Genomic DNA, 21,955 nt, shown 5'->3' on the forward strand with positions numbered 1-21,955 from the left:
ACATAATTCAAAATTATAAAGCATGTGATAAAACAAGCCACTATAAGGAAAATCAGCAGAAACTATTCAAAAATACTGCTGGACTTCCCCCAAGGTCTTCAGATGTGGGTGTTTTCTTATTACATATACAAAACAACCATGACTAAAATGTGTAAAGAATTTTTAAAAAATAGAAAAAATGAACATGTAAGATACCCTAAAAAAGACCAGGCAGATTCGAGTGGGGGGAAAAATAGAACTTCCATTCATTATAAATATTATCAATGAAATGAAAATGTATTGGCCAGGTTAAACAGCAAGTCAGACACAACAAAAAAGAGAATAAAACTAAATGAGAGAACTGAGTAAATTACCATGGGATAAACTACCCAGGAAGCAGCAGAGAAGAGGGATACATATGAAGTGTTAGTTAAAAGACAAGGAAGAAAAAATAAGGTCTAATTATGTCTACTTGCAGTGCCACAAGACAACAGAATGTGGCAGAGGCACTATTTAAAGAAATAATGATGGACAATTTTCCAGAATTAGAACACATGAAACTTCAGATTCAGGAAGCACAAAAAAGTCTTAAGCCAAACAAAGTTCATGCAAGGGCTTCTAAAGGATGTGTTTCAAAGAGGAGGAAAATAATTCCAAATGTAAAGTCTGAGGCACAAAAAAATTATAAACAAAGAAAGTAATATACATTTAAAGAAAAGTGAGGTATCAGATTGGCAAAAATCTCAGTCTGACCTTTTTTTCATGATGCTGTGGGAAATAGGCACTCTCCTACATTGCTGGTGGGAATACAAAATAACACAACCACTACAGAGGGAAATTGGGACAATATTAGCAAAAATTTCCTATGCATTTACTTTTTGATTCACTGGCATCACTTCTGGAAAAAAAATCCCAAAGATCACTTAGCAAAAATACAAAATAATATATAAACAACACTATTGGCAGTATTATTTTTATAATAGCAAAAGACTGCAAACAAACCAGATGTCCATCAATAGGGGCCTGGTTAAATAAACTATGGTAAACCCACAAAGTAGAGTAACATGCAGCTGTAAAAAGAAATGAAGAGGATTTCTAAAGATATGAAGTAATATCTAAAACAAAGCAATAAAATTAAAATACCAAACTACAGAAAATACTTACACCATGCTGCCTTCTGTGTTGATGTTGAGAGGAAACAGAAATATATATATATACACACACACACACACACACACACACATATATATATATATATATATATATATATATATATATATATATATATATATATACACACACACACATTTGCTTATATTTTCAAAAAAATGGTAGAAATGAAAAAAAAAACTAATAAAGTGGTAGCTCATATAGGAAGAAGAAAGGGGCGGGGTGAGGAGTACAGAAATGAAAGTGAGACTTCTATGAGGGAACCTTAGTATAGGTTGGACTTTGAAAGGATACAACAAGTTTTATGTAACTAAAAATAATATGAGAGAAATGAATGAAAGTGGTCAAGAGGTACAAAATTCCAGCTATAAGATAAATAAGTTCTGGGGATGTAATGTACAGCGTGGTGACTATAGTTAACAATACTGTACTGTATATTTGAAAGTTGCTGAAAGGTTAGATATTAAAAGTCATCACAAGAAAAAAGATTTTGCAACTGTGTGATGATGGATGCTAACTAAACATGCCATGGTGACCACTTCCCAATACGTACATATCCAAGCCATCGTGTTATAAACCCAAAACGAATACAATGTTACAATGTTATATGTCAATTATATCTCAATATTAAAAAAGGTTATTTGGGTACCTCTTAAATAAAAACATTAATAACAGCATCTTGCAACTTTAGTTCTCACATGCTGATAGCTCATTTGATTCTCATGGCAATCCAGTGAAAAAGGTATTATGTCAGATCCCAAAATGGATACCGTCCACTAAGCCAGTTACAGTTTCATGTTCCTATCTTGGACAATGTGTTATCACACTTCATTTGTCAATATACTTCTAAATATTATAGATATTTAGAAACCAAAACAATATAAACATTTTTGAACAGAAGAGGACAAAGACAGGATATGAATTAAAAACTGAGCTTGTGATAAATTCACTTTCAGTGAAAGTCACAGGGGAAAAAGGAGGAGGAGGAGGGGAGAAGGGAAAGGAGAATGTTTTTCCAACTTGTTTCACCAACAGTCAAACAGTAACTGAGGCTCACAGTGGTTTAAGGCTAATGTCAAAGTATCTTATCTCCTACACTAACTTTTCTGACCTAAATAAATGGAGAGATACAGCATGTTTATGAACTAGAAAATTGTATCTTGTTAAAATGACAGTGCCGCCCAAATTCTCCCCAAGATTCAAAACAACTCCAATGAAAATTGCTACAGGCATTTTTATAAACTGACAAGCTGATCTTAAGATTTATACAGAAATTCAAAGAATCTAGAATAGCGAAAGCAATTTTAACACAGAACATAACTGGAGGACTTATTTGCAAGTGTTTGCAAGTATGTGGAGGAACTGAAACTCATATGCTGATGACAGGGATATAAAATGGGACAATTTGTCGGTTTCTTAAAAGTTAAATATAAAGCTACCGTGCAACCCAGTCAATTCACTCCTAGGTATTTAAGCAGAAGAAACATATGTCTGATATATCTGATAACATCACAAAGGAAACTGCTAGAAAAAAGAACACAATGATGCTTTCCTTAATAAATTTTGATTGTATTATACTTCAATGAGTCAGCAAATTGGCCAGAACCAGACTTAGCTATAACTTATCCAATGGTGTCAACGTATGTTTTTAAAAACATGCTAGCAGAAAAGGAGTTCATGAGAAACAAATTAAGAGGAAATAAAGCCATGGGCCCATTTTGCTAGTGATTAGACATTTATTGTCTAATCTAGTCTGAGGATATGACCTGTTAGATTCCAGCACCAAGCAGAGTCCTAGCATGGAGGTGTATGCACTAGAGGATCACATGGACCAATATAATCAAATATCCAAATCATATAACTACCTCCATTCACTATTTTTTTCCCTATCTCCTGATAATCACTTACTATCCATAAGTGACTATCAGTGCTCTCCTAAAATGAAGATGAAGATTCTATTTAGACAGTTACTCTCTACTCCACACTCTAACCTAGGAAAGGATACCAAAAACTAACTTACTAATAGTTTAACACAATGCAATTCCAAAAACAAAAGAAACATACTGAATTTTGACTCTCCTATTATTTTTCAGCTATGAGAACTGGTATACAGTTCTAAGAAGAATTTATAAGGCAGCAATTAAGAATGTGTTTTTTAGGGCCATGCAAAAGACATAAGAGGACAGTATGTGATTAATTCATGGAGGTAGCACCAGAAATACCTTTTAGATGACCTGATATCCTGGCAACATTATCTGAAAGCATGATAGAGACGGTAGAAGATCTTTAGCAATTCTGCTTTGGTAGCTGAAGTACCTCTGCTTATCTAACTATTGACCTACTCACAATTACCAAAGGCAAAATGCCTGGGAATTATATTCTTAAAAGAAAATGGAAAAGAAGTGATGCAGCATTTGAATGGGAAGGCTGCTCCCAAAATAAATAACATGAGAAGAAAAAGTAAATGGGCAAGAAGATGAAGAAAATGAGATGAGGAAAGTGATGTTGGTGAAGAGACTATAAAAAGCTTTCATACAAAGGGCCAATAGTTAGAATTTGATGAGAAAAAAGAGTAAGTTGCAAATTCCTTTGGTTTAAAGGAAGTGGCACGGATGATTGACATGAGCATATCAAACTGAATGTAGTAACCCAAATTTAAAGTCACAACTAACACCAAAAAGAGTCCTTTTGATTTATTATCATAATATAAACTAAACTATTATGACAGTATAGGAAAATTTTACTTAGAAATACATTTCTTGTGGCTCATCAATAAACTAGGCCATTTAATTTAAAAATTCTTACACTTTACAGGAACACTTAGTAGATAAAAACTTGATTTGTAAAGGACAAATATATTTAAAATGCATACACTTGCGAAGCTGATGTCTTGCAGCTGAGGTAGTATGGTACACTCAAAGCTGAGTGAGCTCCAGAGAAGTGTGGAGAATCTACTGCTTGGCATAGTAACGTTATAAGCCCATGAAAATAGTGATGCAAGTGACCAACGAGACCATTCAACTTCCACCTGAAGTACACTGAATTTTACACATAAGATTTTCTATACGAGAGAAAAAAAAATAGTATAGTATTTTTGGAAAATATGAATCTATTCAACAAATCAGGATTAGGAACAACCTGAAACTAAAGAAACAGTCTCTATGATCTGTAAAGACATCATTAATGCCAAAATGCATATAACTTATTAGATTCTATATTAAAATATCAAGAAAGTATTTCAAAAGGTAGGCCCAAAAAGGATTAAGAAACAGACAAAATTAATCAAGGAGTAACATGGCATCAATATAAATCCACTAAAATAAGCATTTTTTTGATTTTGGGGGGGAGGGCAATTTTTAAAAAATCATCCTTCTCCCCTACCATTTCACATCTAAACTATCACAATTTTAAATCTGACAAAAACCAAGTGTTGGCAAGGATATGAAGAAATGGGAACTCTCCTACAGTGCTGGTGAGAGGATTAATTGGTCCTCTGCTCTGGAGAATGATCTGGTCATATCTAGCAAAGTTTGAGAAGTATATACCTGACTCATACACACCCTAAAGAACCTCTTGTGTGTGTATAATGGGCACAAGAAGACAAGTGAAAATTCTGGTGAAATCTTGTTTAACATAGCAAAAAATTGGAAGTCACCTAAATGCCCCTCTATCCACAGAAGAATGAATAAATCAACTGGGGCATAAAACACTGTTCAGCAATTATTTGATCAACATGGATGAATTTACTTAAAAATATTGACTGAAAAAGGTTGCAGAAAGATACACAGAGTATGATATATTGTTTAAAATTTAAATATATGTGCTGAAGTATTAAAAGATGGAAGAATACACACTGAGTTCAGAATAGTCATTACCTCTACAAAGGAAGGCAAAGAGCACAAGGGGTCTTCAAACATATTTGTGACCTTTTACTGTTAACAACAGAGAGGTCTGGAGAAGAAAAAAAGCCTAAAAACTATTTATTAGCTCACTTTAGTGTCATTCTTACCGCTTACAGAATGAAATATGCCTAGGAAATTTTAGTCACTCTACTTATAAGGAATTTGCATGAAAGGAAAAATAAGTAATAACTAGCCCAAAATAGTGACTTGAAGAGAAGTCAATAAGGAAATAAAAAGTACATGAGAAAGAATGAATATTGTCCTCAATGAAAAATAATTATACATATTCTTAGGTTTTTATTTTTAGGTTTTTTTGGGGGGGAGGGGGAGTAATTAGGTTTGTTTGTTTGTTTATTAATGGAGGCACTGGGGATTGAACCCAGGACTCATGCCTGCTAACCATGTGCTCTTCCACTGAGCTAGACCCTCCCTCCTCAGAATATTTTATTTTCAGCCATTCTCTATGGAAATCTTATCCATAAATGCCAGATTAAAGGGTAGTTACTCAGAGGACCCAATGAACTTCCTATGACTAAACACAGCAAAACTAGGGTTAAAAAACATTCAATGCCATTTTGATGAGAAAATAATAAAGTTTTAAACAAAAAACAATATAGTAAACTAAATGAGATTTATTATCTCCACATACACCAAACCTGCTTCTTTTGTGTTCTCCATTTTGCTGAATAGAACTCATCTAAGTTGTTTAAGCCAGAAACCCATATCAAGTCCACCATCAAATTCTGCCATTCCACTTCCCTAGTAGCTTGATAGCCTATCCACCTCTCTCCATACCCACTAGCTATTATCAGCTCTTACTTAAATTTTTACAACAGCCTTTCCCCTGACTTTTTTGTCCCTACCTCCAGGTTTTTATCCATTCTGCAGCCAGAATGATGTTTCTAAAATGAAAATCATACAATCACATAAACACCCCTATTTAAAGCTTTTCAACAGCTTCTCACTGCATGCAGAACAATTCAGACTCTTCCATAAGGCTTACATAGTCCCTCAGGAGATGGTTTCTACCTACCCATCTCACCTCATCTCTCACCACTCTCACAAAACGCATCCCCCACCCCTAGTTCATGTGCTAACCTCTTGAACAAACTATTTGTTAGGTATCTGACATAAAATGTTCTCTTCTCTTTGGCCTTCATACATATTCTCTCTGTTTGGAATACCTTTCTCATGCCCACTATTTTTCCCCTCTCCCCAATTTTCCTGGCTAATCCTTGTCCATTATATCTCAATTTTTTAAATGATGCAAGTGACTAATGAGAACATTCAACTTCTACCCTTATCAAGTCCAGAATTAGGTTTCTTTCTATATGCTCCCACAGTACCCTAAATTATCCCCATCCAGGCATTCATCATACCATATCATAAGCATACAAGTACCCTAAGGGCAAGAGCAGTGTTATTTATTACTGCATCCTTAGTACCTAACTAATGGTTGGCACATATTAAATAGTTAATGTCTATTTAATGAATTGATGTTTTAAATCAGAACCAATTAAAAAAATAAGGTGAGATATGGCAAAAGCAGACTATCACATGAAATTAGGTATCAATAATATAAGTAAAACTGGAAAATTTCAAATTTTGCAGAAATTAAACAACAGTCTTTACCAACCAATGGATCAAAAAAGAAATCACAGGGAAAATTAGAAAATATTTAAAGACAAATGAAAACAAAAACACAAAACTTATGGGACACAGTGAAAGCAGTGCTAACAGAGAAATGTATAGTTATAATGCTTACATTAAAAAACAAGATCTCAAATCAACAACCTAACTTTACAACTTAAGAAACTAGAAAAATAAGAACAAACTTAACCCAAAGCTAGCAGAAGAAAGGAAGTATTAAAGCAGAGGTAAATTTGAGAATAGAAAAACAGTAAGAGAAAATTAATAAAACCAAAAGTTATTTATTTGTAAAGAATTTTTGTCAACAAAATTGTCAATCCTTTAGCTAGATGGACTTAGGAAAAAAAAGAAGATTCAAATTACTAAAATCAGAAATGAAAGTGGGGACACCACTACCAATTCTACAGAAATACAAAGCATTGTAAGAGAGTTCTATGAAAAATTGTACACTGATAAACTGAATAATCTAGATGAAATGGGCAAATTCCTAAAAACACAAAACCTACCAAGACTAAGAAAAAAACCAGAAAATCTGAATAGACCTATAACTACTAAGAACACTGAATCAGTAGTCAAAAGTTTCCCGACAAAAGAAAAGCCCTGGGCCTAATGGCTTTACTGGAGAATTCTATCAAATGCTTAAAGAACTAATACAAATTCCTCTCAAACTTCAAGAAAACTGAAGAGAAAATAACACTTCCTATCTCATTCTATGAGTCCAGCATTGTCCTTTTACCAAAACCAGAAAACAGACACTACAAAAAAAGAAAACTACAGACTAATATCACTTATGAACACTGATGCAAAAATCCTCAACAAAATACTAGCAAACGGAATTCAGCAGCATACTAAAATGATTACACACCATGACTAAGCAGGATTTATTCCTGGAATGCAAGGATGTTCCAACATAAGAAAATCGACAAATGTAATATACCACACGTTAAACCAAATAAAGGAAAAAAAATATGATCATCTCAATTGATGCAGAAAAAACATGACAAAATTTAGTATTTTTCCCAAAAAGAAAACACTCAATAAACCACGAATAGAAGGAAACTACCTTAACATAATAAAAGACACATTTGAAAAACCCACAGCAAACATACTCAATGGTGAAAGACTGCAAGCTTTTCCTTTATCAAAAAGGAGAACAAGGATGCCTACTTTCACCACTTCTATTCAACTTAGGGGTACTTAAAGTTCTAGCTAGGGCTATTAGGCAAGAATAAGCAATGAAAGGAAGGTACACAAACTGGAAAGGAAGAAGTAAAATGAGAAAATTATCTTATATGAAAAACTGTACACCAACAAAATGAATAACCTAGATAAAACGGACATATTTCTAAAAAACACAAAACCCACCTACATTATCTTCTATTAGAAAATGCTAAAGATTCCACAAAAAAACTTGTTAGAGCTAATGAGTAAACTCAGCAAAGTAGCACGATGCAAAGCTAACACACAACTATCAGTTGCATTTCTATATACTAATAATGAACAATTTGAAAAGAAAATTACTAAAACAAGTCTAAGCATAAAATACTTAGGAGATGAAAGACTTATACAATGAAAACTGCAAAAAAATACTGAAAGAAATCAAAGACAACATAAATAAATGAGAACACAACCCATGTTCATGGATTGGAAGACAATATTGTTAAAATGTCAATATTACCCAAAGTGATCTACAAATTCAATCCAATCTCTATCAAAGTACCAAAGACAGAAATAGAAAAATCCATGCTAAAATTCATATGGAATCTCAAGGGACCCAAAATTGCCAAAACATCTTAAAAAGAAGAACAAAACTGGAAGACTCACACCTCCTGATATCAAAACTTACTTCAAAGCTACAATAATCAAATAGTGTGTACTAGCATAAAGACGACATATATGTCAATGGAATAGAACAGAAAGCCCAGAAATAAACTTTTGTATATATGGTCAAATGATTTTTGACAAGCGTGGCAAGACCATTCAATGGGGAATGGACAGTCTTTTCGACAAATGGTGCTAGGAATCTACATGCAGAAGAATGAAGTTGGACCCTTACCTAATACCATATGTAAAAATTAACTCAAAATAAATCAAGTACCTAAATGTAAGACCTAAAACAATAAAACTCTTAGAAGAAAGCAGGACAAAAGCTTCATAACATTGGATTGGGCAATGATTTCTTGTATATGACCCTAAAGGTATAGGCAACAAAAGAAAAAATAAATAAACTGGACTTCACAAAAATTTTTAAATTTTATATACAGGAGACAACATAAGCAGAGTAAAAAGGCAACCCACAGAATAGAAGAAAATATTTGTAAATCATATATCACATATGGGATTAACACCTATCATATATAGAGAACTTCTAAAACTCAACAATAACAAAAAAGAATAACCCAATTAAAAAATAGACAAAGATAGGTGGAAATCTAAAAAAAAAAAAAAAAAAAAAAGCATAAATACAAAACAGAAATAGACTCACAGACATAGAATACAAACTTGTGGTTGTCAAGGGGGTTGGGGGTGGGAAGAGAGAGACTGGGATTTCAAAATTGTATAATAGATAAACAAGATTTTACTGTATAGCACAGGGAAATGTATACAAGATCTTACGGTAGCTCACAGAGAAAAAAATGTGACAATGAATATATATATGTTCATGTATAACTGAAAAATTGTGCTCTACACTGGAATTTGACACAACATTGTAAAATGATTATAAATCAATAAAAAATGTTAAAAAAAAATAGGCAAAGAACTTGAATAGACATTTATCCAAAGATATACAAGATGCCTGCTAAGTACATGAAAAGATGCTCAACATCACTGATTATTAGGGAAATGCAAAACTGCAATGAGATACCACCTCATACCCACTAGGGTGGCTACTATCAAAAAAAAAAAAAAAAAAGAGAGAAAATAAAAGTGTTGGCAAGGACGTGGGGAAACTGGAACCCTTGCACACTGTTGGTGGGAATGTAAAATGGTTTATCTACTATGGAAAATAATATGGTGGTTCCTCAAAAATTAAAAATAGGATTACCAGGCAGGAGGGTATAGCTCAATTAATAGAGTGCCTGCTTAGCACGCATGAGGTCCTGGGTTCAATCCCCAGTACCTCCATTAAAAAAAAAAGTAAATAAACCTAATTACCTCCCCCCAACAACAACAACAATAAATAAACAACAAAAAATTTTTTAAAAAATAGGATTACCATATAATCCAGCAATTCCACTTCTAGGTATATACCCAAAGAATGAAAGGCAATGTCTTAAAGAACAATTTGCACACTCATGTTCATAGCAGCATTAACCACAACAGCTAAAACATGGAAGCAACCCAACTGTCCACTGACAGATGAATGGATAAGGAAAAATGGTATATACTTACCATGGATTATTATTCAGACTTACAAAGGAAGGAAATTCTGAAATAAACTACATCATGGATGACCCTTGGGGACATTATACTAAGTGAAATAAGCCAGTCATAAAAAGACAAACACTGTATGATTCTACTTATATGAGGTACTTAGAGTAGTCAAAATCATAGAGACAGAAAGTAGAATAATGATTGCCAGGAGCTGGGAAAGGAGGGACTGGGAACTTATTGTTTCATAGGTATAGAGTTTCAGTTTCACAAGATGAAAAGAGCTATAGATGGACTGTAGTGATGGCTGTACAATAATGTAAATATACTTAATGCCATAAACTACACATTTAAAATTGGGTAAGATGGTAAATTTTGTTTTATATTTTTTCACAATAAAAATCTTTTAAGCAAATTATCATGAAATCATCTGTAACTTTAATAAAAGGGTTTTGCCAAAAATAGATCAGAAAGCAGGATGCTCCACACTGTAGAACACTTTAAAAATCTGTGCATACTCAACATGTCTTGGTTTTAAATTACTGAACATACATAAACTTCGATTATCAGTTCCCTTATAACTCTACATACAAACATTGGGTATTCTAAAGAAAGACATTTGGAAAAGAGTTGTTTCTTTTTCTTACATGTTAAAATTGCCTACTTAAGTTAGTCTCTATAATTGTAAGCTTTCACAGTAACAAGCTAGCAGCTTATCCCCAACTATTAAGTCCCAGAGAAAGGGTCATTTTCTCCTCAAAGGTTGTGAGACAAACTAAAGTTAAAAATCTTAAAATACGGAAGACTTTTTATATTAACGTTGTTCTAATGGACTGAACAGAGATGCCAGGTAATAGGTTTCTTACAGACTAGAAGAATTCTTACCTGGAAGATCACCCTTTGAGATGGTATCCGTATCCAAATTGTAGGTGTCCTGGAGACGCAACAGAGCTTTGGCTGCCCCAACCTGATCTTCATCATTAGGGAAGTATTGTCTCTGAATAGTTAGGTTAGAGATAAAGCCTTAAAATAGGGAAAGAAAAAAAAGATTCTAGACACGGGTATGAAATGTAGTGTGAGGAATATAGTCAATAACTATGTAGTTATCTTTTTATGGTGGTGACGTATCATAACTAGACTTATCATGGTGATCATTTTGAAACATATAGAAATATAGGATCAGTATGTTGTATAACAGGAACTAATACAGTGTTGTAGGTCAATTATATTGCAAAAACAAACAAACTCACACAAAAAGAGATCAGTTTATGGTTACCAGAGGCACGGGGTTGGAATGGGGTGGAATTGGAGGAAGGCAGTCATGAAGTACAAACTTCCAGTTAATAAGTACTAGTAGGAATGTAATGTACAACATGATAAATGTAATTAATACTGCTGTATGTTATACACAAAAGTCATTAAGGGAGAACTCTTAGAATTTACTCATCACAAGGGAAAACTTTTTTTTTCTATTTCTTTAATTTTGAATGTTAACTAAATTTATTGTGATAATCATTCCATGATGTGTGTTAAGTAAAATCTTTGTGCTGTGTACTTTAAACTTATACAGTGCTGTATATCAATAAATAAAACTCAAAACTAGAAGAAAAAAAGGAAAAAAGATTCTAGAACTTCACAGACTTCCAATTTTTAATATAGTTATAAGGATTTATCAAAATTCATTTGATTATAATTTTCCACCATACCATGCATAACAAGAAAAAATTAAATACACTGAATGATACTTGACATACCTCTAATGTTGTTCAGTGTTCCCAAACCATTTTTAATGTTGCTTAAGTAATCTGGGGTCATTGCATAAGTCATATCTGTATTAGTAGGTAAAGATCAACTAACATAATAATTGAGTTTTCGGTTACACAAGATACCTTAGCTCCACTAAGCCTGAAAAGTGAATGTATTTAAAGATTTGAAAATGACATTAATTGGCAACCAATTATACTTTCAGATAACAATAAGTAAAATGTATGTTCTTAAATAAAGTTCTAATAAGAAAAATTAAGTAAAGTTCTGTTTTCTTCTTCCATGGGCCACATATTACATAAATAAATGCGTAAATATATAAAGTTTGGTGGAATTCTTTGAGGAGAAAGAAGAGACATTAATTATATATTTAAGAGTATCAGGTAAGCTAGTTTATTAAAATATATTTAGATCTGTTGAATTATTGAATATAATGTTCACCAATCAAGATTTGCTCTATATAGGGTATAACTCAGTGGTAGAGTGCATGCTTAGCATGCACAAGATTCTGGGTTCAAACCCCAGTACCTCTAATAAAGTAAGTAAGTAAGTAAGTAAATAAATAAATAAATAAATAAATAAATTTTTTAAAAGATTTGCTCTATATAAATTCTCGTATTAATTTTAAAAGATTTTACATAAAATATTACAAAAATCAAACTAACAAACTAATTACTGTTAACTATATTACTCCTAAGGAGAATGGATGCTAAATACTCCTTAAGGAATACAATGAAAACAAAAAGTGATTTAAAATTTTAATAATATATGTATCATCATTTGCAAATCAAAGTTAGATACCAGATTTCCCTCCCTCCTCATTTACTTATAATCAACTATGCATATTTTGATCATCAAAAGGCCAGGCATTTTTATGTTAATTGAAATGTACAAATGAACAACTAGCTGCAAGAGGACAAAGTTCATAGCAAGCATATTTTTTAGTTTTAAGACCAACTCTTAGTCACAATATGCACATGGAATTTTACAAGGAAGTTTTACAAAAGACTGTAATGTTTTTTATGCCCCCAAACAAAATCCAGGAAGTTGCTTAAATCCTCTCTAATAAAAAGAGAAAATGTGTATCTATTAAAGCATTATGGGATGATTACCACCAATTAAAATGCCAAACTCCCAAGGTTTATCTTATAAAATATAGGTCATACAGGTCATCACTGGAGAACTTTTTAAAATAATAATCAAATGTGTGTGTAGATGTATAATGTATATGAACACATACATATATGACCTTTAAAATGTTCTCATGGTGTTATATAAGCAAGCAAATAATCCTTCCCATCGCAAAGAAGTATTCACGAGTTCTTTATTTTTTTAATTCACAAGTTCTTGACTTAATTTTTCTTTTCATATGTTTTCTTTTCAAGGTTTCCTGTCCTATGTATAATAGTTTAGTTTACTGCTCAAAAATACTTGTAAGCACCCTTGGAGTGTTTCATCTACATAGCTGGCTCAGTTCCCTCTTTTTTTTTTTTTAACCACCTTCTACTATTTAACAAATAAATACTATGTACTAAGCATAATACTTTTATTTCCTTAAACTCCAGGCTTAGTTTTCTGTGTCTGTTACTAAAATATCTAAAACATCTCAATACTCCAACTACAATTTTACTGTTTCAATTACAAAGACATTTATTATTACTGTTTGTTGCCTCAGTTTTTAAATTTATTGTCTACGTTAAGCAAAACAATCCTAAGCTTCAAAGTACTATATAAAACAGAGCTAACATTTTTAAAATCTGAAGATAATCCTAAAATGAAAATGATTACCCTCAGAAATGAAGCTATATGCCAAATAATTGATTCACTTTTGTAGATTTCAAAGTAAAAAGGACCAGTGTTAATAGCAGAAATTACTTTTTTAATAAATTTTCTTTTTCTTTGCTTCCAGTTTTTATTCTTTTTTTTAAATCAAGAATTCAGGATCTAGACGAAATTAATTCTAGTCAAACCAAATACATCCCAGCAATAATTCAGTTTCAAGACTGAACACATGATGTTCTGAGAACTGACTTTATCACTACTTCTGGCATTTCCACAGGTGGTAGCAAAAATGTCATACTTTTTTTTGGCCTGTTAATCTTACCATCTGACTTACCATCTGACATATCCTTAAGGACCAGATTCTCCAACTCACTCCACTCAGTGTTCAGACGTTTCACTAACTTGAATGCATTTACAGGGTGTCCAACAAATCCTTCTGGATCTTTTGTCGCTGTGCTGGTTAACCGGTCTAACTTCTCTGCCCATCTAAAAATGTAAGACACAAATGGAAGATAAATACACTTCACAAGGAAGAACAATTTAGCAAAGCACTCAAAATAAAAAAGACTAGATCTAGAGATTTTTACATTAAAACTATATCTAAAAATTCTTTTACAAGTAAAATTATAAAGGTTTCTTAAAAAGCAAGATTCTCTTACGGATAAATCTAGCTTGGCAGAATCAAAATATGACTACAAGACTTTTTGTTTTAGTTTTGTTCTCTCAAATGGTTACAGTAAACATTAACTTAGTAAAAGTTGTGATTGGATCCCTCTAGTAAGAGCCTGAAAATTCGTTTCCCCACAGGTCCTTAAAGCAAAATAACTGATTATTACAAAGTACAAATCAGCCCAAACCAAATTCAGTTATGTGCTCATTTAAATCAAACTTTTATATTCAATATAAAACCTAATATGCACCAAATTAAAAAATAAAATATCCCAGCCTCTTTTAAGTTTTAAAAAAGTAAATAAATAAAATCAGAATAAAACCAAAATTTTATATTCAATGCCTAAAACAAAAAAAAACCTGAATACTTAACTACTCATTAAACAAAGGATAAGAATTCTCAGGTCAGGATTAACTATTATTTTAATTGACCTGAGCCAATTAAAAATAAATTAGCATTTAAGGAAGAGATATATTAATTAAATAATACTAACTAAACTTATCATTGTAATCTCCAGAATGGAACCAAAGGAGTGAAGGATAAATAGAACTGAAAAACTTCTCCAGAAGGTGGCTTGATTAGGGAGGCTGGAGGACAGAAGACATTAGCAACCATTAAAAAAAAAAAAACTGTCAGTCTACGACCCCGACCCATTTATATTATCTCAATCCATATTCTTCCACATGAGGTCTTAGTTCAGGCCTAACTTTTACTTTCTGTTTTTCTATTTCAGTCTTTTCAAATGGCCTTTTAAGACTGGCAGAGGGCTTTCATTTCCACACAAAGAATGTTTCAGCTCTAGAAAGAAAACATCCAGGTGGAGTCGGAGTCATAATGAGTAAAACACTTTCCTTACTTTTTTATTTGTTCTAATTTGTCCTCTTCTGCCTTAATATAGTCTTTTAGGGAAGTCACCAGATCTTTTTCCGTGTGGATTAAATCAGTCATTTGACCTAGAAGGAAGAAAAGGAAGAAAGTTATTAAATACTCATATTGGTCAGTACACCCATCTTAGATAATTTCAGAATGATCGAAAAACGCTTCATTCTATGAGGACTTAACTGGCATGAATCAGCTATGTTGGAGAGAGTATCCTTTTTCTTTTTTTTTTTTTAAACTAGATAAATAACAACGAAGCCAAAAACTTTTCTAATCATGTGTTCCAATTCTAATTTTCAAGCTACTTAATTGTGTAAGCTTGGGCCATATCAACAAATTGCCTTTTATCTAAAATTTTATTAATTTTTTTATTTTTTAATTTCAAAACATTACTTCCCAAGGATCAATGTTTCTTCTTCCCTTCCTCCCCCCTTCAACCTTCTTTTTTTTTGAGACCAATTAGAATTACATTTTTATTTAATAAAGACCACACTAACAAAAAGTTTACTTCACAGCTTAAATTCAAATATCCATATTTAGTTATTCATAATGGGATGAGAAGAGTCATCATTTTACATCCCAAAATTAATACCTGTGTTTTAGTTAGCTCTACAATCACATAAGGTTAAAACTGGTCAAGAGGATGAAGGAAAATAATTCTTTTAAGACAGATGAAATATGCATATAGGAAAATATAAAAGACTAAGTATATGCATTAAATGATTTGCTGGGTGGACTCATTAGCAGAGAATTTTTTTGGTATACTTTCCTAAATTTTCCTAGGTTTCTAACCTGAAAATGTATTGTTCTTATAATCAGAAAAAATTAATTTAAAGAAAAAGACTGATTCTAAAAAAGAGAGATTTTTAGAAGGGCAGAGACTGAAGCAATGTTTCAGTCTCTGGGAATACAACGTTACTTGTTTTTATTGATTGAAAAACACAAAAAAGTGGAAAATTTTAAATAGAAAAACAAACAAAAAAAATTACAACTTACCAATTGAAGTAAAAAACCCTGGATGGGCCAAAGAATGAGGAACTAGAATCCCTACAACTAAAACGCACCAGATCATCTTCAAAGGCTTAATTTTACAGGCTCACACACCTAGAAGAGAAATATGGCTGTTACAAAAAAAAGGAACGGTAGGAAAAGTTCCTATTTTTCTATGAACAAAATGTAAATTAGACCCCAAGATCGCCCATGGAACTGTTACTAATTCTCTTAAATTGATTTGCTAATTTAATAAGAGCTACTATCTTATTTTTCACATAGACTAATAACTTTGCATTTCATGTTAAAGAAAAATGTACATGTTTGTTATCACCATAATATATGCTTAAAAATGCTGAGTTTGTTTCCTCCTTAGTTACTACTACAATTAGAGTGATTAAATAGTAATACTTTTTCCATATAGCCTGAAAAATAAATTTTTTCTGTGATCTACAACTAAGCCATGAATTTCTCATTAAAATATACCACTATTAAAGTAACTTAATTCAAATATTACCAAAATATATTCTAAAATGTTAGAATATGTTTAAAGGGAAAAAAAGGTTTCAGAGCTTTCTGATTAATCCTCTGAATTCCTAACTTGTTCCAGCTTTACCCTATATGGCTTTAAATATTAAAATAAGTTCACTTAAAAATTATAGATTTTGGGGTGATGAATAATGTTCTAAAATTGATTGTGGTGATTGGTGGCTGAAGAACACCATGAAAGTACTAAAAACCATTCAATCATGAACATTAAATGGGTGAATCATGTGGTTCATAATTACATCTCAATAAAGCTGTTTTTTTCTTTTTAAGTTGTACAGAATCCAAAAAGAATGAACAGCCCTATCGATTTAAGCTAGCAATTTCTCTCAAAGGACCCAATGTTAGATTTTTTTCTCTTATCTACAGTGCTGTGTAAAAAATCCAGCCCAGTACATAGCTGTGGCATTTTTTAAAAATCTGGCAGCAAAGCCCTTCTATCTTTTTATTTTATCCTCCATCGCACTGCCTTTTCTGGAATGGATTCTTCATGGCAGTTGCAGATTATCAACTAACCAGCAGAGATTTTACCCTGTGCTCCCAAATGCCCTGTCCACACTATTCTCTTGCTGCTTCTCCACCACATACATGGACTTTAAGTCCTTCTCCTTTATTACATTACAGGAGAATAAGTTAACCCTGCAGTACCATTTGCCCCAATAACAGGCACCCACTGGTTACTCTGACTTGTGCAGGCACCTCTCACTCTTCCCAAGTGGCTTCACTTAAAGCAACTGGTTCAAGTCCAAATTGGAAAACTATTACATACATACACACACACACACACACACACACACACACACACACACACACACACACAAAACACCTTCCCCTAACTTGAATCAATAAAGACAGATCACCACAGAACTGACAATTATTCCTAAGTCTCCTCCCTCCACCTCCTCCTTTCTGCAAACTTCCAGATAGTTCCAGAACCACACAGTAGTGAAATACACTGTTCTCTTGGCTGCTTTACAGTAACTCTTTGGGAAGGCTTCTAGAATGTAGCAGATGCAGACACTTCCTCTCCTGGGCTCCTGCCAAAGCACAAGTCTTTTTCAAAATCCTGGGCTATCTGAACAGTCTAGAATTTTCTGTTTAAACAGATTTCTGCTGTAATTTTCTTCATAAACAAATGTTATTTCCAGCAAATACAAATGCTTTTGCTGTACTAACAGAAGGCTAATCAGAAATGTGTCTAAATGTTTAACTCTGATGGGAAAGTTTAGATTTGTTAGATAAGAGGTGCTCATTTTTTCATTGCTAAAATATATTTTGTCACTATAGTTTCATCATCTTTCAAATTGCCCTTAAACCTCACAACCAATCAAGAACCACTAGCCTACAGAAATTACAAAAAAGAAGCATAAAAATTGCTTTATTCTAGATGGAATATAGAGTTACAATCAACAAAAAATAAAACAACAAAAGAAAAGTTATTGGATCTCTGAAAGGAGAGAATTTTTTAACTTAAAAATGGTAAGACAAATAACCTATCAAAAACTAGATGGAATTAAATACACAAAATAATTTAGGTTTATATGTTTTTAAAAACCTATAAACTACAGACTAGGAAGCTAAAGAAAGCAGAGCTCATTTAAGGAACTCATACAAATCAATAAGAAAACCACTAAGACATTACATGATAAGTAGATTAACAATGCAGAAACCCACAAAAGAGGAATTATAATTAATCAAACCAAAAAAACAAAAAACAAAAACTTACTCAGTAATCAAGGACACAAAATTGAAATAAGATAGCCAGTTTTTCACCTATTAAATGAACAACCGAACAAATTTAACATATTAACAATAAAAATATCTAGATGGTGCTATATGTCAAGAAACTTAAAATGAACATATTTTTTACTTGTGAATTTAAATGAAAAACAAGATTTACAAATTAACATCAACTCTCATTCACTGCTGGTGGAAATGCAAAATGGTACAGACACTTCAGAAGACAGTTGGCAGTCTTTCTAATCTTAAAACATTAAACATACTCTTACCATATGATCCAGCAATCATGTGCCTCATGTGCCTTAGTCTTTACCCAAAGGAGCTGAAAATTTATGTCCACACAAAAACCTGCACATGGCTATTTACAGCAGTTTTATTTATAATGGCCAAAACTTGGAAGCAACCAAGATGCCCTTTAGTAGGTGAGTATATAAACTGATACATCCAGCCAATAGAATATTTTTCAATGCTAGAAAAAAAATGAGCTATCAAGCCATGAAAACACATGGAGGGACCTTAAATGCATATTACTAAGTGAAAGAAGTCAATCTGAAAAGGCCATATGCTGTATGATTCCAACTATATGACATTCTGGAAGAGGAAAATCTATGAAGACAGTAAAAAGATCAGTGATTACAGGGGAGGAGGGAGGAGTGACTAGACAGAGCACAGAGAATTTTTAGAACAGTGAAAATACTCTATGACATTATAAAGATGAATACATGTCATTATCCCTTTGTCCAAACTCACAGAATGAACACCACCAAGACTGAATGGGTAATGTTAAACTATGAACTTCGGGCCATTTAGTGTCAATGTAGATTCATCAATTCTAACAAATATGCATGTGTGGGGGCAGGGAGTATATGGAAAATCTCTGTATATCCTCTCAATTTTGCTATGAAGCTAAAACTGCTCTAAAAAAATTAAGTCTTTAAAAAAAAATAAATTAACATCATACAACCCTGGTAGAATTTGTATTGAATGAGATTAAGTTTCTACTATACTCTGACAGAAAGTTATAAATAAATGCTAATCAAAACAAAGAAAAAAATTAACATCATAAGATAACTATGTAAGAAAATATGCAAAGGAAATTCACCAAGATGTAGTTGTCTCTAGAGAGCAGAACATTAGGTGATTTTTTTCCTATTTCTCTGTATTTTCCAGATGTCATAGGATATATTTACTTTTACAGTGACAAAAAACTAATTCCATACAAAATAATAAACCTAAAACATCAACTTCCACGTTATTGCACCATAAGCCTTTAATGAAGTGGTTAACCACTCTCTTAACACAATACAGTAGTTAACAAATACTATACATGTTTGAGCATGTTCATTTTCGAATTCTGTAAACCTCTAGATCTCCCTTTCTGCTTCAAATATTGTTAAGCTTATTTGAAAGCAACCCCAATGTCTAGGAGTGAACTACCCTGTCAGAGTAGCACACTTCTCTATATAGGAATAGAGAAGTGGGAATAGACATGCAACCCAGGCTAAGCCAGTCATTGACTCTCATTCCCATGAACGGAACACCTGAGGACTGGGCTTGTAAAATGGTAAAAAGCAGCTCTTTCTGGAATTGCTAAGCTCAGAAGATGTGAATTTGGAGCTGCCTGTGACCATCTTCTCCACTTGTCAAGGACTCATAGGAACCCAATCTATTAACAGGACGGTCATGCAGAAACAAGCAGTTTTACAAGCTCCATGGCCCTGATTCTTCCAACTACTACTTTGAATCTGTGAGGTACCCCAATAATCTTCCAGCTCAGCTAAGGCAACCTGGTAAATTCCCTTTTTCTTAAACTAATTCAAGTTGGATTTCTGTCATTTGCGATAGAAAGTTCAGACCCACACAGCATTACTTCATATTACCATGCCAACTTAAGCTAGCTAATACAAATGAAGATATCCCTGTATAGCTGTGGTTCTAAACTTTAGCTATATTAGAATCACCTAGATAATTTATGCAAGTTCCCAGATGCTGCTGCTGCTGCCGCTCTGGGGAATCACACTTTGAGAACCACTGGATACAAACAAACTTTGACATCACACAGAAGGTGCTCTTTGCCTTTAAAACAGATTTTACTTCAAAAAAAAATCACTGAATTTCTAATTACTCTAGGGAATGGTTCCTCTAATCTGTTTTAATACTATGTCTCACCCACATTCTTTCAGAAACTGTAAGTGACACGTTAATAGTCAACCGTATCTTTACCAATCACAGATTTTCAAAACATAATGGTGTCTTTCCTTATGTCTCACTTCCATTTTTTTTTTACCACCCTCAACATGCAAGCAAGTTAGCACCTTGCAAAGCAAATCATAAGCAACTAAGAGTCAAGCATCCCAAAAGACATTAGTTTAATCAAAAATAGTCAGATATAAATAAATGTCTTCTGTTCTAAATTCTGAAGCAAGCTTGAAACAGAATTTAAGTGGGTAAAGAGGATGCAATCTCTTTTAAAACAAGGATAAACCTCAGCTCCCTGAGACAACTTGACTCAAAAAAATAAATTAATTAAAAAGAGAAAGGAAGGAGGAAAGAAAAGAATGCCAAAGAAGAGTCAAAGACACAAACATAAATATATAGTGGAATAAAATTTAGTCCTGAAATAGTATGGATAAATTATCCATTATGCATAGATTATGATAATATTTTGGTTCTTGGCTGGATGGTAGGCTCATGAGTGTTTATTATTTAATTTTTATAACATACATGTTACATATAATGTTTGATATGCATGAATATTATATTTTTAAACTATAAGGAAAAAACAACATGGAAGACATCTTCCTGAGAAACACATTCTCAGGTAGACCTGGATAAAAATAAACTGCAAAGTATACTATTTATCCACACTTTCCTACAATCCCTCTTCCAGGAAAGTCTAGTCCTAGGCACTCACAGATCAATCAAATCTGGGAACAGATTTTAAAACAGTCCTTCTACATTGCAGATATTTACAATTTTGAGTTACCACGATTCACTGAATTGTATGTTCAAGTTATTCAATGAATTACTAGAACAGGGCATTTGGCAAATAATCCTATTAGCCTTTTGGTCTAACATTTTTCTTCCCAATTGCAACATTTTAACAAGTTTGTCTCTCCCAGACAAATCATTCAAAAGTTAATAAGGCAGACTGAAGAATGCTTGATATTCTAATCTAAACTTTCTTTGACACTAAAAATTTTCCACAGAGCTTCTTCTAACAGTCTCCACACCTTCCACAAATGTTCCAAACCTTCTTTTAGAGGGCTCCAGCTTTAAGTTTATTTTCCCTCATACAAATTCCATATTCAGCTGTTAGTTTTCCTGACATCTGTGTTAGACTTTAATCTTTCTGCCAGTTTTTACGGTCAATGCAAAAAAACAAACACAAATTCAGACTTCTGATTCAGGCCATTGCAATGTGGTATACAAATCAAGACAGCCCATCTCTTCCATATAAGCAGGATGGATTTTCCAAGACAAGTGTGGTTACTAGTAGAACTAGTTATAT

General features: G+C 32.7%; 1 protein-coding gene across 3 annotated transcripts in view; it reads right to left on the reverse strand.

The window, feature by feature from the left end:
• P4HA1 (prolyl 4-hydroxylase subunit alpha 1) overlaps positions 1 to 21,955 on the reverse strand; it is a 68,073-nt gene that overhangs the window by 37,557 nt on the left and 8,561 nt on the right. For all 3 annotated transcript variants that reach the window (XM_010963183.3, XM_074374175.1, XM_074374174.1), the window contains exons 2-5: positions 16,165 to 16,272; positions 15,146 to 15,242; positions 13,954 to 14,105; positions 10,959 to 11,096 (exon numbers count right to left, since the gene is read on the reverse strand). In XM_010963183.3, coding sequence (XP_010961485.1) covers positions 10,959 to 11,096; positions 13,954 to 14,105; positions 15,146 to 15,242; positions 16,165 to 16,240 — 463 coding nt within the window. In that variant the 5' untranslated portion in view covers positions 16,241 to 16,272. The remainder of the gene's footprint in view (positions 1 to 10,958; positions 11,097 to 13,953; positions 14,106 to 15,145; positions 15,243 to 16,164; positions 16,273 to 21,955) is intronic.

Source organism: Camelus bactrianus, chromosome 11 (genome assembly GCF_048773025.1).
Source record: "Camelus bactrianus isolate YW-2024 breed Bactrian camel chromosome 11, ASM4877302v1, whole genome shotgun sequence".
NCBI lineage: Eukaryota > Metazoa > Chordata > Mammalia > Artiodactyla > Camelidae > Camelus > Camelus bactrianus.